At 35.7% G+C, this 17,121-nt stretch overlaps 1 protein-coding gene across 8 annotated transcripts in view; it reads left to right on the top strand.

The window, feature by feature from the left end:
- ZDHHC21 (zDHHC palmitoyltransferase 21) overlaps window positions 1-16,593 on the top strand; it is a 39,768-nt gene extending 23,175 nt beyond the window's left edge. For all 8 annotated transcript variants that reach the window (XM_072360515.1, XM_072360513.1, XM_072360509.1 and 5 more), the window contains 2 exons: window positions 12,729-12,772; window positions 13,236-16,593. In XM_072360515.1, the coding sequence (XP_072216616.1) occupies window positions 12,729-12,772; window positions 13,236-13,368 (177 nt within the window). In that variant the 3' untranslated portion in view covers window positions 13,369-16,593. The remainder of the gene's footprint in view (window positions 1-12,728; window positions 12,773-13,235) is intronic.
- The last annotated feature ends 528 nt before the right edge of the window (window positions 16,594-17,121 follow it).

Below are 17,121 nucleotides of genomic sequence, written 5' to 3'. Positions count from 1 at the left end.
GAAACCTTCTATCAAACCAGTGTCTAATAATTCAATTATCAAAGCAATTTCCTGATTTATGTTAATAAAGTAAAACCTTACATTGTTACGGATTGATAAAGTGTTCAAAGTACTTACTTTGCTATATTTTGATATATTTTTTTTTATTCTAAACTCTTATATGCCTTGATCTCAGTTAGTCTTTGTGATAGGGAGGCCTGCTGTTAAATCATACATTTTGAGAGCATGTTCTTTTTCCTAAGTATGTTAATAAGCAAGCTTGCATAATATCTTCTCAGTTACTAAACTATAGAATGAGACTGTGTTATGACTGTAAATTGTATAATATAATAATATAAATGAACTTATATTCTATACTTAAATTTAGAGAAGGAAACAAGAGTAACCCAGAAAACCACTTCTACATGGAGATGTTTCTCACTTAAATGTATTTAGTAATTTAATAAATATCTGTGAGAAGCAAGCACTTGTTGCTTCTGTACATTAGAAGTTAATCACTGCTAGTGAATCCTTTAGAACTGTATTAAGAATATGTAGAAATGTTTAGAGTACTCCAGTGTTGAACAAAGACAGTGCTTTAGTTAGACTTCTACATATCTGCAGGAATGTATGACCTGGTTTGCTAGACATTTTATAGACACTGTGAAGTACAAGATAACTGCATCTTTGTGACTACAACTGATTGAGATCTGAGAATTAATACTGGCATTACCAGGGTTTCTGTATTAACCCACCAGATGCATAATGGAAAACTTTCTAATTGTATTACATAATTCCTTTGTGTAGAATAAGGGACAGACAATACTGTGTAGTTTTAAAATCTTTTAGATAAAAATAATACTGTTTTCATTGTGTTTTCTTTCTCCAAGTTACTGCTTTCTGATCCTTGTGTGACTGTTGCAAAAGTAATACACTATCTAGCCATCTTCCAGCTTTCTGCTGGCACGTTTATCTTCGTGCCCCTTAACTGTGTGCCTGATTTCTGTTTCAGGGACTGGCTGACAAGTCAGCTCTGTGTTTAAATGCCTGCACACATCTTTATATCCGTGTAATTCAGAGTTTTGCCTTGTTAGATATCTTGCTGAAGTGGTGCAGAAGTCTGGATTCTACTCCTTTTGCCACTGGTGGAGGGAGACAAAAACTCAAGAAGCCTTAATGTGCATATGCTGAAATGTGCATGTCTTGAGACTGCTAAATAGTTATATGAAAGGAAACAAAAAGGCATGCTTTTAGTACTACACCAAAACATCAAAATTATGCAGGAGAGTACAAAACAAAACCTACATGTGTGGTTCTGCCTGCTGCTGCTAGAAGCTACACTAAATTTTGGCACTCGCTATCAGTATCTATCTATACACTTAATATATATGAAAGGAAAATGGAGTGAAACCAGTTGTCAGACACACCTGAAACTTGGAACATTTGTATTTTAACACAGGATGCCTTCTGTACAGCCTCTGTGACACACATGAACTCTTAGTATGTTCTTTCATCAGTCTGAGCCCTTATGCACCTAAGCTGCCAGCAGGCTACCAAATAATGAAAGACTGCTTTCTCTATGACAGTTCTGTAACATACTGTGTTGTATGTCCCATCACACCTACTGAGCTGGCTACTGCCCTGAAGCAGGTAGGAGCTGAAAATAATGTTTTCAATAACCACCTCCTTTTCTGTTGGTTGTTGAGTTCCAGCATGCCTAAATGATTTATTTTGTCATATTTGACAAACAAACACACCACAGTATTGCAGATACAGATAGACTCTACAGTCTCTGAGAGTCAGACAGTAGAATGTTAGGTCTGAAGTAGGGCCTTTTGCTGCACTGTACCTGAAATGGGACTTCTATGCTTGCCTTTTATGCTCAGTGTTTTGGGTCTGGGGTTACTGGGAAGTAGAAATCTGTAATTGGGATCCCTGTTTACATCACGTGAGTACTGTTGTACGGAATAATATATATTAAAATGGTCTTCTGAAGGATAAACCCTTTCTCAAAGAAGGGCCAGCTGCATAAAAAGTTTATTCAGTCATATTCTCAGTCTCCTCTGTCAAATATATTTAAATACAGAAGCAATGCAGCCTCCCTGCTTAACCCGTTTCAGTGTTTTAATCCTGCTTGTCAAACTTCAAACAAACAAAAAAACACCTCAGATCTGTTGTTGAGGTTGTGCTTAGCCTGTAACCTGTGTCAGAAAATCTAAATGTACAGTGTCAGTGTGTAGCATGGGGATTTGTTTTCCCAAGAATTTCAGATAGCCAGTGAAAAAGGCAGATGAGAGGGCAGCAGGTGACTAGTTTCAGGGCTTCACTAAGATACTTGTGATGTTAGAGTAGGGAAACAAGGAAGATGGATGTGTTCACTCACAGTGCTGAGTTCAGTGTAGATGCATTCGTGTCCTGTAGAAGCAATAAAATAAGGTAGCTTAGAGATAGTTTTAATATGCTTACTGTGCTGGAGTTCAGCACCCAGCATTTCTGCATAAACAGAACAAATTTTATTTGAAGTGAGCTCTGTTTAAAATGATGAATTCATGATGAAGTTTATTTTAAGGCACAGATAAACATTAACCACAATTTAGGCAATCATTAGAGACCAGCAGAGCAGGTTTGAGGTTATTTTAAAAGAAATGCAGGCATAGGCATGCGTAGTTACTTTAATTGCTGCATAGCTGTTCTTGTGATCATACACTTCAGAAACTGCTGAAAGAGCGCAGACATCTGCAATTGGGCTGGAAGAGAATGTGGGCCTCTGGTTAGATAATCTAAGTAAGTTCAAGTTTGTGGGTTTTATCTTTGTTATTTACCTGTATTTCAAATTCTGCTAAAATTGGATTTTGGAAGGTAAACATTTATCTAAATTTGACTTGTAGTATAGCAAAGCTTTTTGGTTTTCCATAAAGTGAGCTTAGAGACAATCATATAACTTTCCAGACAGCAAGCCAGTAGTTTCTATTTCCTGTCTCTAAATAAAAGTAATACAAGCAGCTAAGCTGAAAAAAACATAGTTTTCTTCCTTCTTTAGCATCACCAATAGTAAAGAGGTAGTACCTGAAATGGTACCTTTTTGCTTCTGCAAGTATGGATGATTTCCACAGCATGATGACTACTCAGATATAAACAATTGAAATGTAGCTCAGGTATGAAGCAAGATAGGTACTCTCTGGTTCAGAGTACTCTCTAGTTCAGAGAACTCTGGTGCTTCTACTGATTCTCCACGCTTATAGAAGGAAAACTGCTAGTTTATCTTTCTTCTTGCCACAGAAGCAGGACAGATAAAGTTGAATAAATGGAATACATTTGCTTGAAGTTCCCTTTTTATGTCACTTTTCTGAGCAGCGTTTACATTACTGTACTGTATTACTTCACTGTAGTAAAGCTATCATTGCTCAGTAAGCCATACAAAAGGAGTTTTTTATAGGATTTTAAGGAGAAATTCTAGAATTTTCTCTCCTTGACACTTTTTTTCCAAAGTCAGAAATATCCAACTAATGTGATGAATAGAGCATACCCAAGATAACCAAATATGTTTGAAACAGTGCAATAACTAATAACGGCAAAACATACAATGAAGAGAAGGTGAGGAATTCTGCTTTGTGTTCTGACAGTCACCAAATTCCAGTGTTGCAGTGCAACTGTCTGATCTGTGTCATTCTGCAAGCCTCCTTGGTTATAATAGTAGATCCTTCATGTAAGAATTCCTAAACTAAGAAAAAAAATGGTGTTATTTTCTGTTCTCCATCATGTGTGTTCGGTGGATACCGACAGATGCATGGATATTGTCTTGCGTCTCAAAAATAAAACTATTGTATCTAGCATGCTTACATATGGCTCTTGTGCAAAGTGACGAACAGACCAAGTTACCCAGTATGCAATAATCTCTCTGGCTATGTATTCCACCTTTCTTATTGTGCCATTACTGCTGGAGTATCTTGAGCATGCTGCTATTTATATCTCATCTGAAGGTTCAGGCAGTCAAAGAGCAGGGGAGGTGACTTCCCACAATGAGAGGAGAGCAGCTGGTTGGCAAAAACTGTCCTTAGAGGAACTTTTGACATGAATTATTCTCATGAACTGGGGAGCAGCTGAGGTGGCCACTTTATATGAGATTAGTGCTTTCTCCCTAGAAACTAGCATATGTGTAACACACTTGTAGCAGGAAGGGCACATGGCTCTTCTCATTCTCCTGCAGTTCTTTTTCAAAGCTCTGTTTGCCTTTACTCTCCTGATCATCCTGAATTTTAGCACTTTTTCCTCTCTTGTGTAACTTTTATTTGGATACCTTGGAGATAAATGTAGCTGAATTATGTCTAATTTAGAAATCTCTGAAACAAGGAGAAAATCTCAGATTCTGATTTAGAGGATACTCTCCTTAAATTCTCAGCATAACAGTTAGTCTTATTGCTAACCACTTTCGTGCTTTTGAAGAGCTGGGTGATAGAAATCAGTTTCACCCAAGAAGTAAGCGTGGTCTGAAGTTATTTCCCTAGTAGATCACGTAGTATTCAAGGCCTGCTAGTTTTCCGTGCACTGCAATGGTTTTTTAACCCTCTATTCCCTGTCATTGCCTGTCCTGCAAATTTAAGTTTTGTCTTTCTTAACAGGAGATGAGTCAGTATTTGTAGATTCCTAGGCAACAAAGTATTTTCAATGACTGCTTGGGAAGAAAAGGCAAGCTTAGAATAGTACAGTAAGTAATTAAAAAAAAAAAAAAAAAAAAAAGTTGTGTCCTCCTGCTATGAATAATGCCTTTTTATTATTTGTACCACTTAGTTCAGATGGCTTCTAGCTGGGACTCTACCACGAGCAGTTATTTCTCCATCACTGCAAGAAGAACACACTAACAAGGCAGCTCTAGAACAGGTGCTTCTAAACTACTTCATCAAGGCGGAGAGATATTTAATATATTTGTTGGTTTGTCATAAACAATAAAAATAGGATTTATATATAAATTAATGTTGTGCTTCAGACATTTCCATTTTAGGAAAAAAAAAAAAGTTTTTTTTTAAACATCCAAAATATGCCATCTTGAGTAACTACTGATTATGCCAATTAATGACATTGTACTGCAACGACAAATGCAGTGTCTGTTAAGGAAGAATATTTTGCACTGAACTTAGAAGCAGATCTTGGAGAACAGATGTTACTTCATTTTATTTCCATTTACCTTCTTTTTTTCTGTAGTAATCCTTATATTGTGTAATAAAATTTGATAAGTTAAATCAAAGAGTCCAAAGGCTTGTTTCCTATCTGAAGACATGTTTTCTTCACTTTTTATTTTTATTTTTTAAATAAGTTCACTCTTTTGTTTGTTTTTGTTTTACACAACAGGTACTTGTTTTCCTAAAGTGCAATATAAACTAAATTTATTCATATGAAAAGACAAATTCACAAAAAGGAAATAAAAAAGTCTAATTATCAGCTATAGATGGTTTCAAATTTATGATTACAAGAGATAAAGAGCTGTTATCCAGGCTCCTGCAAAAAGGTGAAACTGCCAGGTTACTTGAGTATATGTTAGTAAGAAGACCAGCTCTGGCATTTGCACTTGTCTGTTTTGCTCATAGAATTGTGTTCCAGTTCTGCTTACAGAAATCATTATTGGGTTTGTTTTGTTTGGTTGTTTGGTTGATTGATTGTTTTGCATAATTTCAACAGTCAAATGATGCTAAAAAACACAGGTTTCCTACTGATATCAGTTATGTTTGATTTACAAGATATTGCTGTAGTTCAAGTAATAAATACTATGGCATAGCATTTAAAGAATGATCTATCTGATCATCTCGATATGTTGCAAAGTAACTCTTTTTTTAACATTTTTGCTTTGTGTCCAGTGAGGTTTTAAAATCTCACCAGACACTGCTAAAAGTACTCAATTTTCTGGCCTGTTTTAAGGCATGTGGTACCCTTTGCATATGTGAGGGTTGGTTTCTTCTCAAGGTCTGCGCTGTTTTTTGTTTTGTTGGCTGCCACCTGTCTAAAGCAATCAGACAGTTCTCTCTTTCTCTTCCTCTGTACAAAAGGAAAATCCCATCTTCCCATGGATGGTGGAAGGTAACAGGATAATCAGTTCAGCAGTGATCCTCTGATGTCATTGTGGGAGCCCTGTAAAAGCGGATTATCTGTGACCCAGATAAAATAATTAGAAATTACTCGGACACTTACAAATAACGGATCTACTAATCTCATTTCCAAAGTTAAAAAAGGTCTGTCTCTCAACATAACACTACCAGATGTTTCAGTTAAACAGCATCCTTTGCAGAGACTAATCTGAACCCTAATTTTAAAGGATTACCTTTGATTGTTTTTATTTCAAACTCTAAACAGTTAGCGTTTTCATTTTTCCATATGCTCAAAAAAGCCATAGGAAATTATATACGTTTTCTTTATTTTTCCATTACACTCCATCAAATAGAATTTTCTGTGATTTTAAATCAGGACAGCAGGCACACAGTTTTCTTTATAATTACTTAGTAAGTAACTTGTTTTTCTGGAACAAAACTATGTAATGGATGGGCTTCTATAAATTTAATAGATACCATGTGTTCTTTATGCAAGGGAGCATACGTATTATCATAACCTAAGTGGACAGTGACTTTATTAATTTAATTAATGCTGCCGGGGTTTCCTGTTAATTGATGGTTTGAACAGTGCGCTGTGATATACCAGTACCCTGGAGCCTCAATGCTGTGTGGATGTGGTAGAGAAATTTCCCTTCGTTTGCCTTGAGGAGAATGGAAAGGAAAATAGTTTAACAGCTGGTGTTCAAGAGTCTGTCTGTTGTACAATATGATGCCTATCCACATAAATTTGTCTCTTTAGAAGCGTGTTTAAGTGTTGATATTTGTTACATACTACCTTGTGCTGTTGTTTGCATGTTTTACAGTATTGATCCATTATTGTTTAATATATTGCAAGCATGACTGCTGTAGTTGTGCTAAAATGCTTTTTTTTTTTCCCTTCAGAAGTATCTTACAGTTAAAAATATTTGTAAACATATCTTTAATGAGATCATCTATTAATTACTGTTTTGATTAGTGAAATAATAAGGGCTTTTTTCTTTTTTGCTTTTTTTTTTTTTTTGTTCTTCCTAAGGATGTCAGAAAAGTAATCACAGAACTATTAAGAACTATTAATCCTCATAATTAAGTTTAGCACAGAAAACAATTGGGGTTTAAAGGGGAAATCAGAATTCCTAGGCAATCACAAACTTTACCTGGTTATAGTAAACTATGAAATACAAATTGTAGAGGAAGAACAGAATGTATGTAAAGAGTAAACCCCATTAACAATTTGAAATTAATATAAAGGAAAATAAGTTCATGTGAACCCTGTCAGCCTGTGTCTACTCCATTCTTCTTATCCATTCTCTTTTTCCTGTCTCCACCTTTAATCTGCTGATACATAAATCTCCTATTAGAAGACTACATAAAGTCCAATAAATTAATTGGTCAGGAATTAATTGGTCTTGGTCTTTGAATGAGATTTTGTTAACTGTTTAAATTGAATGTCTAACTTATTTTTCTCAAACAGAGAAGGAATTAGTTTAATTTTTAAAGGAATATATCTCGCCACGCTTAGAAGCCCACCTACTTTTCATCAAAATAAAACCTTAATTTCTTTTAAAAATCTCTCTCACGAGCTGTTTAAAGTATCAGAATAAATTCAAGTGTAAAACATCCAAAGTGGCGGAAGATCTTGTCTGTTTTTAATCACGGCATGTTTTTAGGTAAATCAAGAATACTTTTATTGAGAACCATTATTTACATTAGCTTTAAGGAAATGCATTACTTTGAAAATTTAGTCAAAGGCATTTTATATTTGGCAAGGAAGCAAAAAAAATACCACACCAATGATATCCTCTCCACTGCCCGGGGAAGAAGTCATGATACAATTCAGTAATTTTTCTAAGTAGTTAGAGAATTACCTTGGAACAGCTGAAAATATGTAACTATAATGACAATGTATGCCTGTTCTCAGGGCTGAGTACACGGTTGTCAGATTCAGACATGAGACAATTAAAATTACTTCCGCATGAGGACAGTCAGTAGCTAGCCTTGCAAAGCATTTTTTTCCTTAATATTTTTTATCTTTTATTGCTATGTATCAAGAACTATATTATGCATGCTTTATCATGTGTTTTGCAGTCAAGCAAACATCTGCACCTAACACACCATAGATTTGAAATAGACTGAGGAAACCTGTTTATACCACCTTCTTTGCAAATGCACTCCTAATTTGTCTTCATGTTTTCTTTCACTGAATTATTTAGCAATAACTGACAAATGCATAAGAAGTCTTATAAACACAGTGCATCAGAGACTAGAAGTGTGTGGGAATATTCCTTACATGTGTACCATAGCTTCTTTTCTTCTTCATTTTGCATGCAGTTCTCTGATTTAAGGATTTTAAAATATAGAAGCTAGAACTCAACTAGTAATTTTCAAACTGAACCTAACTGATATTGATAGAACTAATCATATTTTCTTGTGTAAGAATTCATGATTAAGAAAACAATGCTAAAAGGTAGCCATAAGTAAAATCAAAATGTAATTAATGCCAACATGGGAAATTTATGAATTTCTCACAGTTCTTTTTGTGAGATGCTGTTTGGTATTCCGCAAGTGCTCATCTGCCATTTCCATACAAACAAAAAAAGATAGGTAGGAGAATGAAAAGCTGATAGATTATTCGGATGGAGTGGTACTTTAATGGGAAAACAATGGTTGCAAGTCCAGGAAGACTTGCAAAGTTTTGTTTGTTTTTTCCTCTTTCCATGTTATTATACTTCCAAGCTGATTTTTGTGTTCTAAGTCTTTGAGAATAATTGATTTAAGAAAGTGGGACTTACTGCTTGCCTTCTTCCAATACAAGTATTAAATAAAACTGTATTGATTACACATCACTTCAAGCAAGTACAGAAGTAAAGTTGAACCTGATGTTGTGGCTACATCATTTGGAGTTAGTTCTGTAAGGAATTACTGCTTCTCCTTTGTAAAACATGAACCACTTAGAGGAAAGCATTTCTTCCACGTGCTTGCTCCATCATTAATCAGTTCATGATGAATCTCATTCTATAGCACCATTTGTTAAACAGTGCATGGGATCTTTCTTGAAACCTCATTCTTCGAGGCAGTTGGTTATACTTACTAAAAATATTGATGTGAAAGATTTCTTTCTCGTTTGTGTAGGTAGCACAGGTGCGTTCATTTGCAAATTAATCTTAAGTCTGCAGAATTCTCCCAATACTCCTATCATTCCTAACAGTATTAGCTGTTGCAGTAGCTTACTTAGAGCAGGCAAGCTGCTCAACTTGTAGTAAGTCCTTAACGCAAACAAAGCAAAGCAAAAACAAACAAACAAAAAGCAACCCAGAAACAAAAAACTGCAATTAAAAAATAAAACAACCGGTCATGTTATACCTCCTCAGCAGAATCTGAGCACTTTTCCCTTTGTCTCTTTTTAATGGTATACGCTGCTAATGATTTCTGTGTTTATTTCATTGAATTTCTTTTGCCTTTCTCACTGAGTTATGATTTTTTTTTTCTCCTTTAAGACACTTATTGGTGTCATTAGTCAGTTTTGACTTATGGTAAATTCAGTATTTTTCTTGAAGATGGAGGTTACTAGGGCTCAATAGCTGTAACAAGGTTGTTCATACCAAGTGATGTTAAACTTCTCTATGAATACCAACTCCTAGGAACATTTAAACATCAGCATTGGCTGAGTCTGTAAAAAACAAAAACAGAAACAAAAATTCTTAGTAGTGTTCTATTAATAGTAATCCAAGCTGATAGTATATACAGACAGACAAAGCCTCTTAGGCTGAATGCAGTAATGCCAATGTTGTAATAAAGCCCTTGTATGCATTAAACACATAAGTACGTGAGGTGATATTCTTGTTAAAAGCCATTCATGAGGTATATTAATGAACGGGACACATTCAGAAGAAGAGTGGTTGTTCTGGTCCTCCTGGTCCTCCTTTCCTTTTCTTTTCTGAAAGAAGAATATATCTCCCTTTCCTTCCTCTTCCATCTCCAGAGGGGCTGCTGAGTTTCCTGGGGTGCTGTGAAGTTTCACTTTCATGTGAAAAGGTAAATTGGTTCACTGTCAAATTAAAATACATTTCAAATGAGCCCAGCTGTTTGGCAGTGGTGCTGGGAGAGGGAAGCAGGGGGGGAATTTGGGTAAGTTAGTCTCCAGCAGTTGTTAAGTAGCTAAACTTCAAAGAGAGATGTTTCCTCCCGCTCCCTCAAGCACTGGCTCACAGCTTTTAAAATGTGTCTATAAATATATATATTTTAAATATAGATTCTGAAAAGGTATCCCAGAAACAAAAGATTGGCTGCTTAGCCCAATTCTTTTACTGTGAAGCAAAATTCTTATACTGTAAATGGTAGTTTCTAGAACTAGAATGCAGGAGGAAGGAAGGAAAAGAGTATTTTCTTTGACTTCCTATCCAAATAAAATACTCAGTACGTTGGAAAGATTTGGAAGTTTGGCAGTCTTTTCTTATGGAAGCTTTCGGCAGGACCTGTTGTAACGCTTTTTGCACTTGGCAGAGGTTTGTTTTTTTGAAACAAGCACACACTGTGGAGCATCTTTCAGGTCTCAGTGCCATGGTGACAACTAAAGAGAAATATAGCTTTCCTCACCCCATCTCCAAACAGGGAATTGCTCTAAAAATCTCAAATACAATGTTTTAGGTAGCAGTACAAACACATTAATGAACAGACCATGTGGAGAAGCAGAAAAAAGCCTTGCTTATTATATTAGTTTGTTACCGAGTATCTGCACCCAAAGCTGTTTTAAGATTCCTTTTGTATAATGGTAATGTAAATCCTTGATAGCTGGAAATCAGTTATAGTCTGGACTAGCATAGCACTGTTCTAAAACATTAGTTAGCAGTCACTGCTTTCAAACACACCAGTAGTATTTTGCACCATCAGACAGACAGCTTGAAGTGATGAGAAGGTAATTCCCAGTGATATTTTTGCAGTTCTGGAAGGAGCATGTCATGAAACCACTGTTACAACCTCACTGATATGTCATGAAAGTAATCTCTGTGGTTATTTATTCAGCTGTGTGTGATTTTCATTGGTCATATAAAAACTAGGCAAAAAGCTAGGCCAAGGAAATAGAATATGCTTTGTCTGCGCAGCCCCATTCCTGTGTAATGGGGAAAATGGCTAATGTCTTCTAATGCTTTCTTGCTGCAACCTGTGGAAGGTGAGGAGAGGGAAGGCAGGCTAATACGCTAGACAGGCCCATAAGGTTTTAAGGAACTGGAACAAAAACTGTTATTTACAGTCTGCTGTCTCCAGTCTGGTCCTCTCACACTTTTGAGCGGTTGTTCAAATCCACCTAATGATGGATCCAGAATGGATTTACATAATCTGCTGTGGACATGCCTTTTCTACAGAAACAGGGAGGAACATTTTCTTCCTGGTGGGTTGGAGTAAGAATAGGCAACTTTGCAGTAGTGAATCTAGAGATCAGCAGGTAGACCATCCCAGCAGTGCCTGGGATGGCAAGGACAGTCAAGGAGCACAGTTTCATTGCTAGGTAGTGTTTCCAGAATTCTTGTTGAAGTCACAGCCTGATTAAGCCACATCCTTTGCATCTCTGGATGGCTAGGATAATAAAGACAAGCTCTCAGTTTCATTCAGGTGCTGGTGTAATCTGACAGGTGCATTTTGTACATGCCTAAAGAATGAAGAGTGAAGGGAAATATCAAGCTGCCATGAAAAGAAGATGGAACCATGAAAAATATTTGAATTATTGTGTTTTGGATCTGATTAATGATTTTGGGATATAATGAGCTGTGGCAGCACTTGGAAACGCTAATTCTGCTGGAGTTGAAGTGATACTCATCTACAAAGCATGCTTTTCATTAAATACATAGTGTGGAAGCAAGAGAAAAGCACTGTTGTTTGTAGTTCTAGAAGTTCTATTTGGAGATGAACTAAGCCTAAATTGATCTATTGGTTACAAAAGCTAGTGACTTAGTAGGTTAACTGTGTTCAGGAAGGTGTGATTTTATTTACTCTTAGCAGAAGGAGCATCTTCATTTTGGATATTGTTTATTTTTTGCTGAATTTTTAAATAATCATATTTACTTTTAACACATTTCTCTGGAAATTGGAGATGACTGGTGTATTCTTAGCAGCTGTTTGCATTATGATACTCGTTAAGATCAGTACTGCAACATTTCTTACTAGTTCTTGCTTTCCAGAGTACTGCTTCTGTTAATGGTTCCATTTTATTAAGGTATAAATGTATTTAGTTCTTGTGGTTATCTCAGTGGACTACTCCAAGTCTAGAGTGAGTGCTCATGAAAAGTGCGGCAAGAGTTTACTTTGTGCACGCTGCTTCTAAATGTCTTGTGAACTAACTGTAATATCTGAATGTATTTGAACTTTAATAATGCTGTAGCTTTTGTTAATATTCAGTGGTGCGTGCTATCTTAGTAAAACTACACAATAAAATGTTACATCACGTTCATCATGTTTGTAAAAAATCACTTAACAAACTCAGTAAATCTGTTGTGTGTATAATCTCACAGCTGTTTACAACTAGTATGGAATATGAGTAATATGTGACCTAATGGACCAAAGCCAAAGCATCATATGCTTAGAATTGTTCCCTGCTTTATTTCCTTTCACAATGGCGTGTTAATGTAGAGAACTATAAAGAAATAGCTTTTTTTCAGTCTGTTTTCTTTTCCTCAACAGGACACAACAAGCATAGAGAAAATGTCAAACTGTTGTGAAGATATGTAAGTTCTGTAAACTTTCTACATTTAATTGCTGAAGGAGTAGCTGCTTGCTTGACTGTGTGAGACAGGCGGGGAACTGAAGGCACTGTTTAAATTATTTTGTATCTCTTGCAGTAGCTCTCTAAGCCTGTAATAATTGGCTTTATACAAAGCAGACACACATTATTCTTTTTTCTTCTTTACTAATAGATGAATGAAATTGTATTTCCTTAGAAAAATACAGATGAAGAACCACTTGCTACTGTGTTCTTGACATGCATTTCATTGATTCTGAGGCTCTTTCTCTGCTTCAAAAGTTACCTTTAGCTGATTGATGACATAGATGTTTTCTGAAGCTGTGTTTCAGCTGCAGGCAACAGTGAAGGAAGTCCAGTAGTGGATCCCTAGCCAATGTGTATTGTTTTAGCTGACTGAAGTGCACCATGGGAGTGCTGTCTTTCACTAATAATGCTGTCTTCTATAGATCGAGGCCCCGAAAGCCATGGCAGCAGACCTTCTCAGAAGTTTTTGGCACTCGCTGGAAGATCCTGTGGTTTATTCCTTTCAGACAGAGGCAACCACTGCGAGTTCCCTACCACTTTGCCAATCACGTCTAAACAGATGGATGGTGGGCACAGATGGGTCCTCCATGCTGGAAGTGCGTTACAGGTTTTATGATAATAGGACTATAACAGTCTTCAAGTCAATTAAAAACTACCCACCAATTGTAGACGTCACAGTGTGTCCCAAGCTTTATGTTAATAGTGGTCCTGATTCTGTTCTGAAATTAATACATTTTGTATGTTTATGTTTAGATATATTCACTTTCAGATTAGCTTTACAAAAGGATTTTATTTGTCTTTGAAGTTAATAGTAAAAACGAATGACTGGAATGCAGTCTGACACTATTTGTGTGATTGTAATGAATCTTCTTTTTTTTCCTCTGGTAGGAAACACTGAAGTTTACATTGATTATTAGCTTTCCCACTAAGTGTCTTAATATTTTTATTTTTATTTTTATTTTTTACTGTTTTTATCTGTAGTTCTTTCAGATAACATTGAGGTCTCTATTTCTGCTGCATGTGTTTAAAAGTCTCCTATACTGCCGTTTATTTCTGACGCATGATTTTAACCATGCAGCACTGCACTGTAAGAGGTAACATTTAAAACAAGCAGATGTTTTCCTAAACTTTTCTTGGAGAGGCTATTATAAATACATGTATATGTTTATATAGAGAGATCTTACATTTTACAATCATCCTTCTGAATAGATACAGTCTAAGTGGAAAGAATTAATGTATTTAAATCAGCAAAAGCTATGAAAAGTCACGGGGTAAAATATGCAGATGCAAAGCATGTTTTCCCTAATACCCCAGGGATTTCTTTGCAATAATTCAACAACAACAACAAAATCGTATGGTATGCATACAAGAATGATTACTTTTTTAAAATGTATATTTAATTTGTCAGTGTAATGTACCATGAGAAACAGTATATTATCTTTACAGTAATAAGCATTTTACATTTTCTCTTCCTTAGTGACAGTTAGATGGAGTTGATTTAGGTGTTTGTAGATGGGAGGTATTTGTGAAAATATTTAAAAATATTTATATATAGATACAGATATTTGCTATTAAGAAGGATAGGGTACTATACTTATGAACGATAGCTTGTTTTGGGCCCTTTATTTATGGAAGTAATTAACCAAAGAAAGCATCATTTATGTTGTGGTGAAATGACAATGATTCCCAAAACTGGCTTGACTTTTCTGGATCTGGAAAAAAAAAAAAAAAAAGATGTAATTTATGATAGCCTAGTGTATCTGTACAAATGCTAGCATGAGGTACTGGTGATTCTTGAAAGTTCTGTGAATTTTCATGGGAGATTCACAGCTGCTAAATCTATAGTGTTTGTTGTCTAGTCTAATAGGACTAGGATCCACCTTAAATGACAACCAAGTGACAGGGTAATTTTTAAAGGCACAGAGTAGGAGCATACAGCATGTAGTCTGAATCTGCAGAGAACCAAAGTTAATTTGCAAACAGTTCATTAAAAATGAAGGGCTAAATTGTCATGAATGCTATTCATAATGAATTTTTGGATCTTCTCTTTAAAACATTAATACAGTCACTGCTTGTGGTGGATGTTTCTTTGTTGAATTAACCGTTTTGATCATTAAAATTGTCACAAGAATCATCTTAAAATATCTTGAGTTTTAGCCTTTTCTGATCTTTTAACTTTTGAACTGACTTTACTGCTCTCTTTAAAAATTTTGAGCCTTAAATTCAACTGTTCTTTCTTGCTGCATTTAGATATGACTTCAGAATTAAGTGCATTAAGAAAGGTGAGCTTGAGCTAAGTGGATGAAAAGGCTAGGCTAGAGCTTGAAATGAAGAAGAATATCTGTATTTGTTATAAAGTGATGCCTGTATTCACTTTTCCTTGGAAGGACTTCAATTACTATAGTCTCTGTAAAGCACTTAGGGGAATAATAGCAGTCAGTTTTGGTTTATGTGCCAATGATGAGATGAGAAAAACTCTGTTTTTGTTTTCAAAAGTTTTCCATGCTAATCATTTTTCATAGCAGGTCATTACACTTTGGTACTTGTAAAGATAGAGGATCAAGAATGTAATTATTATTGATACATTTGTGATAGGGGCATATATTTTAATCCTTCTGTTTTCTGATATCACTGTCTGTGTTAACTGTACATAGAGAACCAATTCTATAAATACAGAATCCTCTCAACTCTGGAAACCTCAGTTAAATTTTTTTACATGATATATACAGTGAAGTAACGAGACCACTGATTGTTACCTGTTCTGTGGGGATAAAAGTTTGACTCTGTTCCTGTATTTTTAAAAAAAGAGGAAGTATGAAACAGAAAAATCTGTCCTGATAAGGCACAGACTGGGGATAAACATGCTCTGAGTGGATAACAGGGCATGTATACAAACATCCTTGCACTTTTTCTCATGGTTTACAGTTAACACTGATGAATATTTAGGCTTGAGACATTAGCATACGTTTGGCCTCTGAGGTTGAGTAGTATTTTCAGACAGTAGTCTGCCTAGCTAATGCTCAAGTCTGAAGTAGAGCCTTTCCTCTCTTATTCTCGAAGTGCCCTCTTTTGGCCATATTCAGCAACGACGGTTGGCTCTTGGCCTGAAACAAGGATGGTGTGCAGCTGTCATACTTCATTACTGCACAGTGGTTATCTGGAGCAATAATTGCATGATTTGGGTATGCGTCTGTGCTAGTGGAGAGATGAACATCGCAAGACAAGACTGCATCTCAAGTAGACACTGTGCTGGGCCCGCATCAAATGTTGTGTAGCATGTGGAACTTTTCTAGAAAATTTTCAGAATCAGTTGACTTTTCTTTCAAACAATAAATGTGAAATTTAAAACTGCATTCTAAAGCACTTAATCAAAGTATTCTACTTGGATTTAATCTAAAGTGAGTGAGCGTGAAGGGAAAATTCTTAAAACAGCGGAAGTGAAGACGGGCCAAATGCTTTGATTTTTTAGCAAAGCTTTCCGAGTTGAGTGAAATTGAGAAGAGCAAGTATTTGCAGTTTGAGTACCCATGCCATCACTATGCAAGTCTTCTAATGTTCATTTTACAGTTGCCAAGTTTTATTCAACTAATTATGCCTTTTCAAAACAATGAAAACATTTTGTTGTATTCCACCAGGCCGCTATACACCAATGTAAGGAATGTAGGGGGCAAAGACAAGATTTCAGTAGTACTGTGAAAGAGAATCTTTTCCATCTTTACAGTCAGCTGGAACAAATGATAATAAGATGGGTTGCTGATAACATGAAATTGTAATTAACATAAAGCAGTACATTGTATACTGTGTTTTGCCAGCCTTCCTACCAGTAGGGCATCACTTATAGGGGACTGCCATTGTCTTCTGTATTTGATGTTGCTGACACTTTAGATTTATTGTTTAACTTTGTCACCTCCAATCTTTGTCTTCACTATGGACTTAATATTGCTGTTGCTAAAAATAAGGAGGTGATGTAGCCTTATTGGAACAACATTATCACAAAGACACAGCTTAGTCCTGTTGTCTGACTATTCTCAATTTCCCTACTGGACATATCATTACATTCCTTAAAAGTGTTTCGTTTGCTACAGTCCTGATTTCCAGTCAACAAAGCTTAATATTACTTCCAGTAGTAGTACTAGAATAAAAACTAAATGTACTTCCATGCTATCTGCCTCTGAAGACTGAGTTGCATAAAACAGTGTGGTTATTCATTAGTGCCACTGTGTACTTCTCATTCAATATTAGTTCTACAGTTTTGATATGTGTGCAAGAATAACAGATAGATCTTTTTTAGCTCTGTGTAAGAAATAC

Source organism: Excalfactoria chinensis, chromosome Z (assembly GCF_039878825.1).
Source record: "Excalfactoria chinensis isolate bCotChi1 chromosome Z, bCotChi1.hap2, whole genome shotgun sequence".
In the NCBI taxonomy this organism is placed as follows: domain Eukaryota; kingdom Metazoa; phylum Chordata; class Aves; order Galliformes; family Phasianidae; genus Excalfactoria; species Excalfactoria chinensis.
Note: the sequence above shows the minus strand (reverse complement) of the source record. Positions and strands in the feature narration are given on the sequence as shown.